The 17,094-nt window shown below is 37.3% G+C and overlaps 1 protein-coding gene across 4 annotated transcripts in view; it reads left to right on the forward strand.

Annotated features, from left to right (window-relative positions):
- Positions 1–17,094, forward strand: part of PAIP1 (poly(A) binding protein interacting protein 1) — a 28,764-nt gene that overhangs the window by 9,821 nt on the left and 1,849 nt on the right. For 3 of the 4 annotated variants that reach the window (XM_082455915.1, XM_082455912.1, XM_082455914.1), the window contains exons 4-9: positions 2,023–2,135; positions 6,102–6,213; positions 7,489–7,614; positions 8,783–8,889; positions 11,778–11,895; positions 12,649–12,703. In XM_082455915.1, the coding sequence (XP_082312041.1) occupies positions 2,023–2,135; positions 6,102–6,213; positions 7,489–7,614; positions 8,783–8,889; positions 11,778–11,895; positions 12,649–12,703 (631 nt within the window). The remainder of the gene's footprint in view (positions 1–2,022; positions 2,136–6,101; positions 6,214–7,488; positions 7,615–8,782; positions 8,890–11,777; positions 11,896–12,648; positions 12,704–17,094) is intronic. The other variant, XM_082455913.1, reaches the window with a different exon arrangement.

Here is a 17,094-nt window from a genome sequence, read left to right on the forward strand (position 1 = left end):
TAGAACACAGATGGGTGAGTGGTAACTGACCTGGTGGATTTTTTAAAAAGTTGAATTCCAAGCCAGTGGGGAAAGTCGAGAATCGCCCTGATTTATGATGCAGAATCTCCAAAAAGGTTCTAGGATAAGGATGGAATGAGGCTAAAAAGATTGCTTGAAAATCTAAAAAAATTAGACTGTCTAGATCTTTTTGCACTGAGTAACCAGTTTGAAGTTTTATCATAATCCTTCTTGAAGTTATTGAAGGAGGTACTCCACCAAAAGGACGATTTAAGGATGAAGACATGGGAACTAGGAAACAGGGAATTTTACAGGAGAGGCTAAGTGAATCATCCAGATGATGGTGAAAGGAGATCCCAAGATAGTAGCCATGCACATAGTAGGCCTAGAGGTACAAGGCTTCGCTGGAATCGGGCAGAATGCTCCAGGAAAGACTTCCCTGGTAAGATGAGCACACTCCCTTATGTTTGAAGATATTAAGAAGAACAAACTAATGAGAAGTCAGTGAGAAATAATATTTAAAAAGTAGAAAAAATTAAGTCTAGGGAAAACAAGGTTGTGCAAGAGAGGAGAAATCAGCATAATACATGGTACAGCTGTAAAGGGAAACACAAAACTAATTAAAAAAATCACGGTGTATCTATAGTTATACCATAGTGGAATGAAGTAAGGTTAAACAGGGTGTAAAGTAAATGCTCATCTTCCTTCGTGGGGAGCTAGTAAGAAATGGCTAAACTCAAATCATGGAGCATGGAGATACGGAGGTTAAAACCTTTTCAGCTGAAAGAATTGAAAGTGGTTGTCTATGGAAGTAAAATTGAGGTATAGCAGGGAAGCAGGAAACTTTAATGACCAGCCTTGTTGTCTTTAAATTTACTTTAAATTTTAAAAGTAAAGGAAAGCAGGCAATGCCAATAATGGGAAAAGTATAAATTTTGAATTTCAAGTCTTTTGAGGTACCAGATGCACATACATGAATGTCGGGAGAAATCAGTCTTTCTTCCTTGCTGAGAAATGTACAGGGTCCTGTGTGAGCAAGGAAATAATTAGAAATAAGAAGTTCTAATTATAAAGTACTTACTCCATGCCAGGCAATGCTAAACACTTGACCTGTAGTTAACTCATTCAATCCTCAGTGGTTGCAAGGTATTACTCTTATCCCCATTTTATACATAGCTTAACAGAGGTTAAATGACTTGTCTAAGGTTGCACATGAGTAACTAGACCCAACATAGGATTGGAGGGGCATCAGGCCATTTGTTAGATCTAGACTCTGGTTAACTGCTACCTTTGTGAGACTGGCCAAGTCCCTTAACCTCTTAATGCGTGTGTTCTACTGTTCTTTAAAAACTGCAGTGAAAGTTAAACTTCCTGAGTATTTCTTTGGCTATGTCACACAGTCTTTGATACTCAGTGTTTTTCCACTGTCTTCTTATTAAAAATAGCTTATTTCTTTTGATTTCCTCTTTTACCCTAAGTATTTGGAGTGTTGTTGAAATGTTAATCTTTTGCATCAGGTACCATTAATTACCTCTTCAGGAATCAAGAAACTGAAGCTCAGGGAGGTTTAGAGATATCCAGGGTCACAAAACAGGCCTGGGATTCTTGTTCTGGACTGCTAGATGCCAAAGTTGGTGCCATCCTATTCCTGAGAAATGCCACAGATCATTAGTTTGGCAAATATACTTCATAATTGGCACTATGCAACTGGGTACATGTACATATTTTGTGCAAAAATTAGTTGGTGTAAAGAGAGATTTATCTCTTTGCTTTCTGCTAACCTCGGGTAAATGGTGGGGAGAGCTTACCTTAATGTTTTTCTTTGTACTTATTCTGGTTCTTGGTGTAAGGTTGGGAGGGAGAGTTAATATCCTTATGCCTAACAATTACAAATGACTTGTACATTTTTCTGTACAGTTTTGGGGGGCAGGAATGTTTTTCCTCTTTAGAATATTGCTGTTAAGTGTTTGCATTAATAACTTGATGTGTCTGTGTCATATAAAACTTTTTTCTTTTTGAAAGGCCACATCTATCCCAAATTTCTCTTACATGGGAGCTCGCCTCTGTAATTACCTGTCCCATCATCTGACAATTAGCCCACAGAGTGGCAACTTCCGCCAATTGCTACTTCAAAGGTTAGTGTGTATATATGAAATTAAAGGAAAACTACTTCTAAATGTACTAGAATTTGACCATTCTTCTTTGCTAAAGACTGTTCTTTATAGAAAGTTGCAGGGGAGAATAGGGCAAACCATTCTTTTTTTTTTTTTTCTTTTTTAAATTAATTAATTTATTTTTGGCTGCACTGGGTCTTCGTTGCTGTGCAGGGGCTTTCTCTAGTTGCAGCGAGCAGGGGCTACTCTTTGTTGTGGTGAGCGGGCTTCTCATTGCAGTGGCTTCTCTTGTTGTGGAGCACGGGCTCTAGGCACGCAGGCTTCAGTAGTTGCAGCTCGCGGGCTCAGTAGTTGTGGTTCGCGGGCTCTAGAGCACAGGCTCAGTAGTTGTGGTGGACAGGCTTAGTTGCTCCGTGACATGTGAGATCTTCCTGGACCAGGGCTCGAACCCGTGTCCCCTGCATTGGCAGGTGGATTCTTAACCACTGCGCCACCAGGGAAACCCGACAGGTGGATTCTTAACCGCTGTGCCACCAGGGAAGTCCAAGGGCAGACCATTCTTATTTGTATAGTATTAAGTTTATAGTCATATATATGCCTTTTTCTTATAATGGTCTCTGCTTTTGGTTTTGTGCCTAGAAAGGCCTTTTCCTTTTCCAAGATCTTAAAAATGGTTACTTTACATATTTTTTAGTACTTTTGGCTTGAGTATGGATCTAATTTCATTTATTGCCACATGTTTAACCAATTTTTCCCATACCACTTTTTTTTTTTTTTTTTTAATATTTATTTATTTATTTGGTTACATGGGGTCTTAGTTGTGGCAGGCAGGCTCCATAGTTGCAGCATGTGGGCTCCTCAGTTGTGGCACACGAACTCTTAGTTGTGGCATGCATGTGGGATCTAGTTCCCCGAGCAGGGATCGAACCCGGGCTCCCAGCATTGGGAGCGCAGAGTCTTATCCACTGTGCCACCAGGGAAGTCCCCATACCACTTTTTTGAATGATCCATTCCTTATTAGAACTGCTGCCTTTATCACACTACATCTTATATTTGCATTGATTCTGGACTTTCATTATATTCCATTCATTACTTGTTCTCTTCCTGTTTTATTACCAGGCTATTAAAAAACTCTCATTTTTTCACAACTAGTCTAGTTAGTTCCCCATTCGTGTGTGTGTGTAGTCTTCTTTGCTATTTTTGCATGGTTATTTTCTCTGAACTTTAGAATCAGCATGTGAAATTACACAAATGTTGTTATTTATTTATGTTTTGGGATGACATTGAATTAATGAGCTAATGTAGGGAAATGAATTTTCTTATAATCTGAGTTCTTTTATTCAATAACAAGGTTGTCTTTGAGTTTATTAGAGTTTGCCTGCTAGTTCTTTAAAGATACTTTTAATGGTTGCAAAGTATTCCATCGTGTGGTTAAACTGCACTGGAACAGAATAAAGATTCCAAAAGTACACTCCAGAGACACTTGAAAATTAAGCTTTTAACGAAGGTGACAATTCAGATACATAAGTAAAAGACAAATTGTGCTGCTGACATAACTGGCTAGTCGTTTGGGGGGAAAAAAAACAAAGATGGGTTCCTGTCTTATTCTTTACACCAAAATATATTTCAAATATAAAACTAAAACAGTAAATACTAGGGGAAAAAATGACAAACAAAAATATTAGGTTGGTAAAGCCTTTTTAAGCAAGACGTGATACCTGCAGGCCCTAAAACAAGAGATTAAACTTAATTTCATATAGATTATAATATTGGAGGGGTCATAAATTTATAAGAAGTGAAGTAAAAATAGGGACATTTGTAACATATGGCAGTGAGCTCATTTATTTAATATGAAAAGGGGCCTCTTAGGAATGAGTAAGAAAAAGGCCAGAAATATTTCTGTTTTTAATAGAAGTATTTGGAATGACTCTGGATAGGTGCAGTTTGGAAAAATATAAATGACAAAGTTACAAAGATATCTAACCTTACATAATAATTAAAGTACAAATTATAGCTTCTGGAAAGATGTGAAAGTTGGTACTTTGAGGAGGTAGGATGGCAGAAAGGCTTGCTTATCTTCCCTTGTGCTACTCACCCCTGGCTCTGCCTTAGAGTTACCTAGAGACTTAAAATGGGGCTAAGCCCCCAGTCTTGGAAATTCTGATATAATTAGACTGAAGGAAAGCGTGGGCATGGTTTATAAATCTCCCCAAGTGATTCTACTGTGTAGTCATGGTTGAGAATCACTCTTCTGGCTCTTTTGACTCTGTATCCCCTGTGTGTGCTTCTCTAGTACTAGGATACTGTCAAAGCTATCAGCATGGAAAAACACTAATCATATAACAAGTGAAAAGGTCATAATTCTGTTAACTTAAAAATGTAGAATACTTTGAAACAGATAGAAGTTACCTTCACGCAGTTATTTCTGGGCTGCAGTGTCTTTATTCTTTATATTTTTCTGTTTTAACCTTTTTGAAATAGCCATGTATTGCTTTTATAACTGAAAATCTTTAGCTTAAAGTTTTAGAGTCTTTCCTCTCACCTAGATAATCAACCATGTACAAGGGTAGGAATTTGCATTTGTACATACATTAACATATATTAATATATAATCTAATAGTCATGGCGTTGATAAAACAAAAAGGTCATTTCATCGAAGCTCTTACCAGAAAAGTCGTAAAAGGAAGGACAGAAAGGAAAGCAGCCAACAAGGTGCTTGGATAACTGAATTGGCATTAATTAACTGATCCTTTCCATTATTAACCAGTGTTCTATTTATAGATATCCCAACTTTTTTTCTGATGAGGAATTAACTTAGTATGTATGAGAAGATAACCAATATCTTTCCACGTCTGACTCAAACAGATGTTACTCACTTAATATAGCTTGTAAGCATTGGCACAATAAGCTAAGCTGGGTTTATGATTGATACGTAAACTGAACCAAGGTAAATTCTTGGACAAGAAATGACTTTTTTCTTTAGGTTCTTTTTGAAAATTTTTTAAATTGGTACCTCAGGTATGAAAGCCATTAAGCCTTCATAAGCTGCTCCCTTGGTCTTTAAAAGGAGAACTATCAAAATCAATTTTATAAAACACATGACTTTTCTAGCATGTTCTTACACCTTATCAATAAAAATTTAAAAATCTTTAACACCAAAATGGTGAGCATTAAAAGTACATTTTAAAAATTCATTTTAGTAACAGTAGCTGACACCATAATTCACTGGTATAGACAATGACAGGCTTATTGTGATTATTTTAGATAATAAAGAACTATGTAAGCTCTAAGGTGAATGGACCAAGCCAGGGAGAAATCAAACAAGGGAAAATTAATTGACTCCTTTAGTCTCTATTAGAAACAAAGACCCAAACAAAGACCAAATTAATTGCCTTCTATGTTTCTATGTGGTTTCAATTGGGGACTTCTCCTCTTACTTGACTTCTCTGATTTGTATAATAGAAATTATAAGAATAATGGGCTTAATTCATTTTCAGCTTAGTTGGACATCGTCTGTATTTATATATATATTTTAAAGCTCTGTTCAAAGTTCGTATTTCAACAAGAGCAGAATATTTTAGAGATGCTTCGCATAAAAACAGTGCTTTCTTAAAAAGCCTATGAGGCAATAAATAAGGTGAGGCAGTGAGGTATTTTTGTTTTGTTTTTAGTGCCAATGTTTGTTTTTAGTGCCAGCGAACCTCATGAAATCTGCAGCTGTAACTTGTTACAATTTGTTCTAGTAATAGGTTTATTTTCAACTATTCTTATCAGTTTCTTAAAACTAGGAATCTTTGTGTGAAAAGATAATATATATTCTGATCGCTACAATAGACAGGAACACTTTTTATTACAGAAAATCAGAGTGTTGGTGCATTGTACTTGCCTCTCTATTGCTTGTGAACAACCAAACTGACAAATGGTCATCTTGTTTGACTATTTAAAAAACAAAGCAATGTGAGATTACAAAAGATATGTCTTTATTAGATGTCGGACTGAATATGAAGTTAAAGATCAAGCTGCAAAAGGGGATGAAGTGACTCGAAAACGATTCCATGCATTTGTACTCTTTCTGGGAGAACTTTATCTTAACCTGGAGGTGAGGAGAAATTTTTCTTTTTAGTACTGACAAAGCCTGAGAATATAAATTGATCTCAATAAGGGATTTGTGTTTACTCTTTTATGACGTTAAGAGTGAAATGGGATATAAAGAAAATAGTCTCAGTACCTACTCACGGTAGTATCTGTCCTCAAATGGAACATATGTACCATTTTGTCTTCCTGTTCATGGGCAGTGTTGGGAGATAGTTACTAAGCATTTTAAAGTCTTTATGTACTTTTGGAAAGCCATGGTTTACATGTGATTTCAAGCTTTTGGAATACAGACAATCACACCTTTTTGAATCCTTGTATCATAAATATTAGCACATTTAGTATGTTGACTTTCAGATGGTGACCCAAAAGCAACTTGCCCGACAGAGCATAAAACTGAAGAGGGGAGAGACTAGAGTTTCTGTGTTTTTTGTTTGGTTTTTTTCACCTAATTCACCTACAGTAGTTCTTTTTGGTCCTATTTTATATATTAATCTTCTATATAGAATGTATTTGTACAAAGTATACAGCTAAATTGGTGGTATACTTGAGTATATGCTTGTTGGTAGGCAACATAAGTGCTGAATATTACTTTGTAATGGATTTGCTTGATTTTTTTTTTTTTTCGACTAGTTAGTCCCAGATATCGGTATACCTTCTTAAACCCTGATTTGAGGACTTAGTATTGTAAATACCACTGAAAAGACACACGAATCCACCGTCAAATGTACGTCTCAGTCAATGCATCTAAAAGGTCTTTGTCCAGTCTCGTGCCTAATGTACTATCCCTTTTTACCACAGATGGCCTTAATTTTTAAAAAAATCTCATGCCTTAATCTTTCTCAGTTTATTTTTGTATAAGCCAAATAAGAGCACCAATATAAAATGTACCTTAAATGAATTGTCACTTTAAGAACGCAGTTGAACTTCCTATGTAGAAGTCATGATGATATGTGTGGTGGGAGTTATAAAGATAAGGCATGGCTCCTGAACCTACAGTTCTTCAAGCCAGAGAGCTGAGATACGTATTCCATTCTGGTGCAAGTTAGAGTATTTTTAAATAGTATAAAAAGCAGAAAAAAGCTCTGTGTTCCCAAAAAGGTGTTAATAGGCTAGAGACTGCTTTATGAAGCAGTAATATTAAAGGAGGCTTAAATTATCCTGACCATATGTTTTGTATTGTTTAACTTAAAACACTTATTTTGCCAGCACTTTGTTAGACCATTTGTATATCTGTGTTATATTTTGGCATAGTTGCTTTTCATTTTCTTTTCCCCAAAAGATCAAAGGAACAAATGGACAGGTTACAAGGGCAGACATTCTTCAGGTCGGTCTTCGGGAGTTGCTGAATGCCCTCTTTTCTAATCCTATGGATGACAACTTAATTTGTGCAGTAAAATTACTGAAGGTAGGTTTTACTTATTTTTTTTCTTAAAATGTAACTGTTTCATCCCTTTAGTGTATAATTTAAAGGAAGGAAAGTACATATAATACACAAATAGATCCAAGAGTAAGTTATTTAAGTTAAATATTGACATTTTACTTTACTCTCGAATTTAAATATTGGAAAGGCAATATATACTTATTGTTTAATATAAGAAGCAAAATTTAGAAGTGAAAAATGGAAGTCCTTCACTCCACCCCATACGTAAAGTCCCTTTCCTTCCTTTCCTCTATCTGCATGTGTGCTCTCATAAGATCTTACTCTGTTGTGGCTTGCTTTCTTACCACCAAATGAAGATCTTGGATTTTTGCATGGCTCTTTCTTCAGTAGCTCCCCAGTGTTCCATTGTATGCATGCACATTGTTTATCCATTCCATCCTTGAACAGTTATTTTCAGTTTAGCCACTGTAGCACTGTCAGTAATCTTTCATTGTATCTTTATATATGCAGTTGTTTATGTAACTTAAATTCTTACCCACAGATTTGGTGGCTCAGTGAGCATATGTATACCTTAATTTGATAAGTAATGCCAAATTTCCCTTCCAAATGCTGAGCCAGAGTGTGTTCCCACCAACAGTGAATGAGTATACCTCTTTTCCCATATCCTTATCAGTGATGGATAGAATCAATCCTAGGTTTTATTTTGTCATCGTGATGAGTAAAAACAAAAACCTCACTTTAATTTGCATTTCCGTGACTAAAAGCACTAGTGAATTTAAGCCTTTTTTTGTTTGTAAGCCATTTTTTTAGTTTCTGTGAATTACCTGTTTATATCCTTAACTCATTTTTTCCTGATTGTGTTTTTTAAATTCTAAGTTTCTATACTTGTTGGATGTTGCATATTTCAAAAAGTGATATGTTGATTAAAATTTTATAGCCTTGGTCATATAGCAAACGTGCCATATAGTCATTGGCATATAAAGCCTATGATTAAACTTCTGCTATAGTTCATTCCTTTTCCCTGTCAAGAAAAAGTATAGCGATTCCTGAATATTAGATGCTAGAAAATAATTAGGAATATTTAACTTGCTAAATTCGTCTTATTTAAAGAATGCTTGAACTGCTACTAATATCTTTTTAGAATTTCTGTACTTTACTGAATTCTTTATTTTACTGATACTTGCTTTTTTAGTTGACAGGGTCAGTTTTAGAAGATGCCTGGAAGGAGAAAGGAAAGATTGACATGGAAGAAATTATTCAGAGAATTGAAAATGTTGTCCTAGACGCAAATTGCAGCAGGTAGGAAAAGAAGTAATATAGATAGCCAGTAGATCTCAATTCCTTGCTTTTTCTTTGGGGTTGTTTTTCATCTGTTGTGCTTCATCAGAATACTCTTTATAGATCTACAGAAATTTTTTTTTTACCTATGGCTTCTGCTCACCTAGCCACTTTTCTTCAATTATGCTTATAAATGGAAGAAGTTAAGATATTCCTGTGGGAATATGAGTCCATTAAAAAATAAAATGATTAATACTTTTAAGCTCAATAAATATTTGGGTAAAGTACCACTATAAGTCCAGTTGGAGGTATAAAAGTGTTAGCAGGATCACACTGCCTTTAAGAACCATATATAGCCACAGTTACATGGAATAAATTTCAAGCCTGTCTTAAAAAAAAAAAAGGCAACAGGAGCCAGGCAGTGGGGTGCGAGCATGTAGACTTCACCTCAGTGCATAGGAGAGCAATTCAGACCCTCCGGACAGTGCTGGATGCCACTGACCAGATGTGGCTCTCAGAGGTGAGGACTTGGCTCCTCAGTGGGCGGCAGTGAGGGCGTCTGGCCTCAGTAAAGCAGAACCACTGCCAAGCATAGCGAGGCCCAGTAAAGATCTGAAGGCGCTCCTCTGAAGTCCCCCTACCTCCCGTGGAGCCCGGTCACCCCTTCTACAGCAACATCAGTGAGAATCGAAGGTATGGAGACCTCGCTGGAGATTAGCTACCCTCCTGTGAGAGTCTGAGGATACTATTACCAGAGCTCTGCCCTTTTGGAAGGAAGAAATAGTTTCCCAGATCAAGGAGAGGAAAGGGGTATTGACTGTAGCCCATGGCACCAACCTCCAGCGGCATTGTCAAGCAGAGAGGGTCTCTGAAGAGGTTGTCATGGAGCTGAGCCTGCTGACTATGAATTGGACCAGAACAGGAAGCCCATCAAGCCTGTGCAGTTCCTAGGGGATGAGGAGACTGTGTGTAAAGCCATGGAGGCTGTGGCTGCCCAGGGCAAGGCCAAGAAGTGAGGGCGAGCAGCAGACCAGCTACTCCCAAGGACACCCTCCCTGCGCATCCCATTCCTCTGCACTTCTCCCCTACACATATCAAACTGACCACATCTGTGAGCTGTAGCTCCAGATGGGGACTAGTGGCTTCCAATTTCATATTAGCCATTTTTTTCTCTTGCACCCACTCCCTTCATGCAGTCTAGTCAGAATGGCACCTCGGGGGCAGGGTTGTCAGTCCAAACAAGGGAAGACTCGTCCAAGAGTGTGGACAGGAAGTAATTCAGGGGGGTTAGCTAATGCTTTGTTTATTACTAAGGACCTGCTTGAGTACGGGATGGGGGAACCATGTTAAGGCGTGACCAGCGAGGGAAAGCAAGAGAGCCTATTTATGTTCCATGGGGCCAGTCCTGTATTATTCTGTAGTCAGGTGACGGGGTGGCTCTAGTCATTCCAGTGGAGAATGAATGTAATATGCGTGGCAATTCAAACAAATATTTCCTCCCTGGCTCCAGAAGATCGGGATCAATCCTGAATGTTTATGTGTTATATTTACTTTTAAAAAAAAGTATATAATTTTTTTTTTAATTTTTAATTTTTTTAACATCTTTATTGGAGTATAATTGCTTTACAATGTGTTAGTTTCTGCTGTATTACAAAGTGAGTCAGCTATACGTATACATATATCCCCATATCTCCTCCCTCTTGCGTCTCCCTCCCACCCTCCCTATCCCGCCCCTCTAGGTGGTCACAAAGCGCTGAGCTGATCTCCCTGTGCTATGCAGCTGCTTCCCACTAGCTATCTATTTTACATTTAATAGTGTGTATATGTCAGTGCTACTCTCACTTCGTCCCAGCTTTCCCTTCCCCCTCCCCGTGTCCTCAAGTCCATTCTCTATGTCTGCGTCTTTATTCCTGTCCTGCCCCTGGGTGTTCATCAGAACTTTTTTTTTTTTTTTTTTTTTAGATTCTACATATATGTGTTACCATACGGTATTTGTTTTTCTCATTCTGACTTACTTCACTCTGTATGACAGACTCTACGTCCATCCACCTTACTACAAATAGTTCAGTTTCATTTCTTTTTATGTCTGAGTAATATTCCATTGTATATATGTGCCACATCTTCTTTATCCATTCATCTGTCGATGGACACTTAGATTGCTTCCATGTCCTGGCTATTGTAAATAGTGCTGCAGTGAACATTGTGGTACATGTCTCTTTTTGAAATATGGTTTTCTCAGGGTGTATGCCCAGTAGCGGGATTGCTGGGTCATATGGTAGTTCTAGTTTTAGTTTTTTAAGGAACCTCCATACTGTTTTCCATAGTGGCTGTATCAATTTACATTCCCACCAACAGTGCAGGAGGGTTCCTTTTTCTCCACACCCGCTCCAGCATTTATTGTTTGTAGATTTAAAAATTATATAATTAAAAGAAAACCTTCTGGGGTTTCTGATGGCTATTAAAATATTCCCACATGTGGTCATCAGAAAATAAGCCATTCCTTACACCAACATGGGATAAGCCCTTGAGTTCTAAGGTGTAGGAGTTCATCCTCTCGTGTGTGTTAGAATCCCTCTGCTGCCTTATCGTTTTATGGCAGTGAAATGCCTCTTGATCACGACCAAGTGTGTCTTTCACTGTGCCAGATTTCTGAATCATGTTCCAGTTGCTTGGCCTTTCACTTGGGCCCAGTACTCATTTGAGCATAACTGTACTAAATCCTTTTTTCCAGATCAGTATAGTAAAGGAGTGATGTGCATTTTTTTAAAAAGATAAATTTGTGTTATTATAGGAAATGTCTAGAATATCAAAGCATGTTAAATTTTTGAAACAACGTTTTAGGCATCTGTGATATATTAGAGCATGATAACACTTGCTCGTTTTAACTCATTTTCAACTTTTGTCTGCAGAGATGTAAAACAGATGCTCTTGAAGCTTGTAGAACTCCGGTCAAGTAACTGGGGTAGAGTCCATGCAACTTCAACATACAGGGAAGCAACACCTGAAAATGATCCTAATTATTTTATGGTATGCCAGTGTTTGCATTTTAAATTTGGTTATTGCTTGAATTCAATTTTGGCAATTTGTAGATAAGTTACATAAACTTATCTCAGAATTTAATACCTACTAACTCTTTTCACTGGCTTAGAGTCACATGGCAGCCATGGAAGGAATCCTCAGTGAAAGGGTAGACTAGACAAAGAGCCATTCAATGGCAAGGGAAATGAATAAGGCTTGACTTGGACTTGGGTGAGTGTAGGGATTCCTCAAAGCAGTTTTTCCAGAGAATTCATGATCAAAGGCCTGCATTTCAAACTTTTACTTGGCATTTTGTAGTAAAGTAAATTAAGAAAATGAAAATGGTTACCAGGCCAGTGATGCCCTGAAGCTCTCGACAGGATCAAACAGAAAGAAACTATGGAGGAATTCTCTTACAATCCAGTCTTGGAATTACTTAAAGAAAAAAATGGTTGCAGGGGGTGGGAACCACAACTAAAAATCAGCTGACACTAAATTACAGTGCACAACACACCAAGTCACCAAGGGTGTGACAGGCGGCAGACGGTGGGGTTAGACCCACAAGAACTTGAGATAATAGAATAGTAATCTGAAGACCATAGACTTTCCCAGTGAAATGAAAATGGCTGCTAGAAATTTAGTTTTTTGCTTGTTCTTGTATTATCAGGTACAGATGAATGAAATCAGCCATGCTCAATTAATGTGCTTTAAAAAATCAATTCTGAAATGATAACATGTTTTAATCTCTCTGATTCCTCCTAGAATGAGCCAACGTTTTATACATCTGATGGTGTTCCTTTCACTGCGGCTGATCCAGGTATGTGGTCTCAGTCATTTCCCGACCATTTTTTGGTAAGATAGTAAATTACAGAAAACCATACCCTCACTGGCACAAAGTTGTAGCTTTTTGAAGAGTTCACATCGTTCTAAAATATAGGGTAAAGGTTTGTCTCACTAGAATATTCTTATAGTTACCACTTGGAACCATTTCAGGTGGAACATTTGATTCAGTATGTAGTGTCTTGTCACCCTAACAATGAAGGATTGGAAGAATCCCTCAATGCACGCATTTTTGTTTTATATTTCCTCTAATATTTTGTTTTTATCGTCTAAACCTTCAGGTAGTTACAGTAGAAGGGCAAGATGGTTGTAGTTCACTATATAGTCAGCAGCTTTCATGGTACAGGTTAATACTTGCAGATACTAAGAACTGTGGATCTTATTAATATTTGGTGGGTCAGTTAATTAAAATCTAAATCTCTGCACACTTCCCCTTCCAGAAAAGAGCCGTTTATAGAATGAGTGCTTTAATTGTGATAAACAGAACTGCACTGTGAGCAAGAGAACATTTCCCCACTTTGAACAAACTTACAACCAGCTTATCAGAATATCCCCATTTGTTTCCTCTGGATAGCAGGCACTGACTGTCCTATGCCTCGGGCACAAAGGGGTAGAAAGAAGAACTGCGTAACTTCTCAATTTTAAATTATGAAATATTCAAAAATATAAAAACCACACACAAAAAAGGGCATATTGATTCACTGTCAAGATTGAACCAATTTCACTTATCAATATATACTTGGGGTCTTTTCAAAGAAATAAAACCCTTTATAGGTAGTAAAAACCATTCTCTGTTTCTATAATTGATACCTCACCTTCAAGTCCAGTCCTTCCATAACTTCCCCCCCAGAGGTAATCACTGTCCTGACATTGGTGTCCTTGTGCTGTCTTTTTACTTCATATATGGCTGTAAATGATAGGTATTACCATACACAGTAGTATTAACCTAAATGGTACCTTATTGTGCACATCTTTTTGCAACTTATTTTTTATTCAGTATTTTTGGTATTCATGTTGATTGATGTATATATAGCTTTAGTTCATTCATTTTAAATGCCAAATAATAACCTACTCAGAGTAAACCACAGTTTATAGAGCCCCTCCCACTTATGGATGGTTGGTTGGTTCACACTTGTTACTTCCCACAGTGCTGTGCAAACATCTTTAAGGATCTTTGTGCGCGTGCAGGAATTTATTTAGGGTAACGAAGTAGAATTGTTACGTTATAGGCTATATGCATCTTCAACTTCACTAAATGTTGCTAAACTGCTTTCCATCATGATTATACCACTTAATATTCCCACCAGCAACATGTGAAAGTTCCTATTTCCCATTGTTGGCAACACTTAATTGTTACCAGACCTATTTTTCTGTCAGTCTGATTGTACGAAATTGTAAACTTTTATTTCCCTACTAGTGGTAGTGAATTTCTTTTCATGTTTCTATTGACCTCTTGATTTCTTTGTTTGAGAATCACCTGTTTGTGTCCTTTGCCTGTATTTCTGTTGGATCATTTGTCTTTCTTACTGATTTGTTTACTGATTTGTAATTACTTACATGGCCTGGAAAGTGATCCTTAGTTTCTCCCAGTATGTGCTGTCTTCCCATTTTATGTCTTGTCACATAGAAGCTTTGAGTGTTAAAGTCCTTTTTGTGCTCTCTGTGACTTAGTTTCCTTACTATGATCAAATTCCATTGTCTTCTAAACCTTGTTGCTTTTTATATTTAGGTGTTTAATCCATCTGGCTAGTTTTTATATGTGGTAAATGGTAGGACTGAAATATTCTATAGTTACTCATCTCAGCAACAGGTCATCCTTCCTCTCTTGGATAAAACGTCCCTCTGTGTACCATGTAACTCCCTATAGATTTGTGTCTTATTCCTGTGTCCATGAATGTGGATCTTTCTTCTGTTTGTCTTGACGCCAATACTGCATTCTTAATTTTTCTTACCTACTGTAAATCTTGCTATGTCTGGTGAGACAAATTTTCCTTCTTCCTTTATTCTTTGAGGCTACCTTGATTCATTTTGGTTCTTCAATCTTCATCTTTGTCCAATCTGTTTTTCCTACTTATTTCTAGTGACTATTTTAGTTATAGAAATTCAATTTGGTTTTCAAACTGAATTTTGTTTCTGCATTTTGTTCAAAGTATCTTGATCTTAAAGTTTTGAGTCCTTTTTTTCTCATCATTCTAAACATGCTTATTTTTGCTTCATATTTTTGTTTTCTTTTCATTCTAACCCTACTGTTTCTAATTGTCATATACAAAATGATTACAAAAATTTCTAATTGTCATATACAAAATGATTTATGTTGTGATCTTTTTTTGCAATCTCATATTTAACTGTCTTTCTTAAACTTTCTTTGTGGAAGTGATTTCAGACTTACAGTGAAGTTATAAAAGTAAAACTGTGCAGAGAACATCCATCTATCTTTTATTCAGATGTACCTTCAGCAGTTTACTCCATTTATCATTTGTTCTCTCCACACTCACTTTTTTTTTCTAAATCATTTGAAGTTAAGTTGCATATACTATGGCCCTTCATGACTGCTCCAGCGTTTTAACTGCCTGTTTGTTTTTCTTTATGAAAACTTGTGGCTTGGATTGTAGGAACATCTCTCCAAAGGGGGGTTTATATTTGCTTGTGCCAGGAGCCACAGGGGTAATACTGGCTTGGAACAAGTTTCTATTTTCTTGTCGTAAGGATTCTTTACGTGGATAATAGAAATTTGAAGTGCCGGCCCATTGTTAAAAATTCTCTGGGGAACCAGTTTCTTCAGAGTACTTCTGTCCTCACCCCAAACCCAGGCAGAGACAAACAAGCTTCTTTGCCATCTCCCTTTGCCACCGAGGTGTTTTTCGTTTTTCCTTGGTTCACCTTTTGCTTGAAATACCAGTTCTTTGAATGTTCAGCCTTTGTGTTGGTGAGATGGACTTGGGCCATGAAGTCCATCTCTCTGTTTCACATGGACTCAAGGCCTTGCTTTCTGACCTTCTGTGGGCTTTAAAATGCAAGCCCTTTGTTCTAGGACCACCTGGTCCGTCAGCCTCCCAGCTGCAGTAGTCATGTATGGCTTTCAGTTCCCTTCTCGTTTCTGTCATCTGGTGACTTGATTTTGTGTGCGTGTGTGTGTGTGTGTGTGTGTGTGTGTGAACTCATTCGTACATTTAAAAGAATGTTTTATCTGTTGCCTTAAGTATTTGTTGCAGGAAGGTTTTTTAGTTAAAATTGTCTCCAAATTGCCAAGATTGGGTATCAAAATATCACTAACCCTTTAAGCTGGAATTAGAGTTTTATAGAGACTGACAATCTTGGAAAAACATGGTCTCTATCGAGTTAAATGTAATTACATCATCCTCTTGAAATTTGAGGTAGCTGTTGTTCACAAGAAACTAATTGTAAGATAACTAGTTTTAATATACACTGACCCATTTTATTATTCAGAAGTAAGGACTTCATACACACATGATAATCTTAAAAGATACTCGGTAACTCTGCTTAAGACAGTTGGCAGATGGAGAGCTATAATATCACCTATTATTGCCTTAGAAGAGCCCAACCAAGGGAAAGTTAGTATAGCTGAAACATTTATCAGGTGTCTACGTTCCAGCTGTCTCTAAGGAGAGGGAAGAAAAGAAAATCTACGCTCAGAACATTTGCTAGGTTAGCCTCCTCTGATTGAGAAACTTCAAGCAGTGATGGCGCTTACCTGCTAGCCAGGTAGCTCACTTTACCTCCTTGGGAAGGAGTAATGGGGGAGCCAGAAGCTAGGAGGTTTGATTGAAATCCCTCCTTGTGGAAGGAAAAACAGTAGTATGGAAGAAACATGTTCTTCCCCAACAAGTTAGGACAATATCTTGTCTGATGGAAAGAAGCAGCAGAGAATGTAAACAGCATGCACACTGGGTGTGAAATGTACTCTGTTATGTTCATAGTGGCTTTGATTTCCATCTTATATTTAGAGGAATATTAAATATACAGTTGACCCCTGAACAACACAGGTTTGAACTGCACAGGTCTGTTTATATGTGGATTTTTTCACTAAATATGTACTACAGTACTTACACAGGGTTGGTTGAATTGCAAATACAAAGGAAACGTGCGTAAGGAGGGCGGACTAAGTTATATGTGGATTTTCAATTGTGTGGAGGGTCAATGACCCTCAAGTGCCAACTGTGTAATTTATGAGCATATTTTGGGGGCGGGGAGAGAGAAAGCAAGCCAATTAGAATATAAGTTTTGTAAAAGATATTCTTAAATATGTAATTGGAACCTTACTGTTATTTAAATGTATCTGCTTAAATGAAAAGGCATAATACTAAAAAAACTTTTTAGGGATAACTGGCCATTTCATATGAATATTTT

Source organism: Balaenoptera physalus (assembly GCF_965194825.1).
Source record: "Balaenoptera physalus genome assembly, chromosome: 3".
Classification (NCBI taxonomy): Eukaryota; Metazoa; Chordata; class Mammalia; order Artiodactyla; family Balaenopteridae; genus Balaenoptera; species Balaenoptera physalus.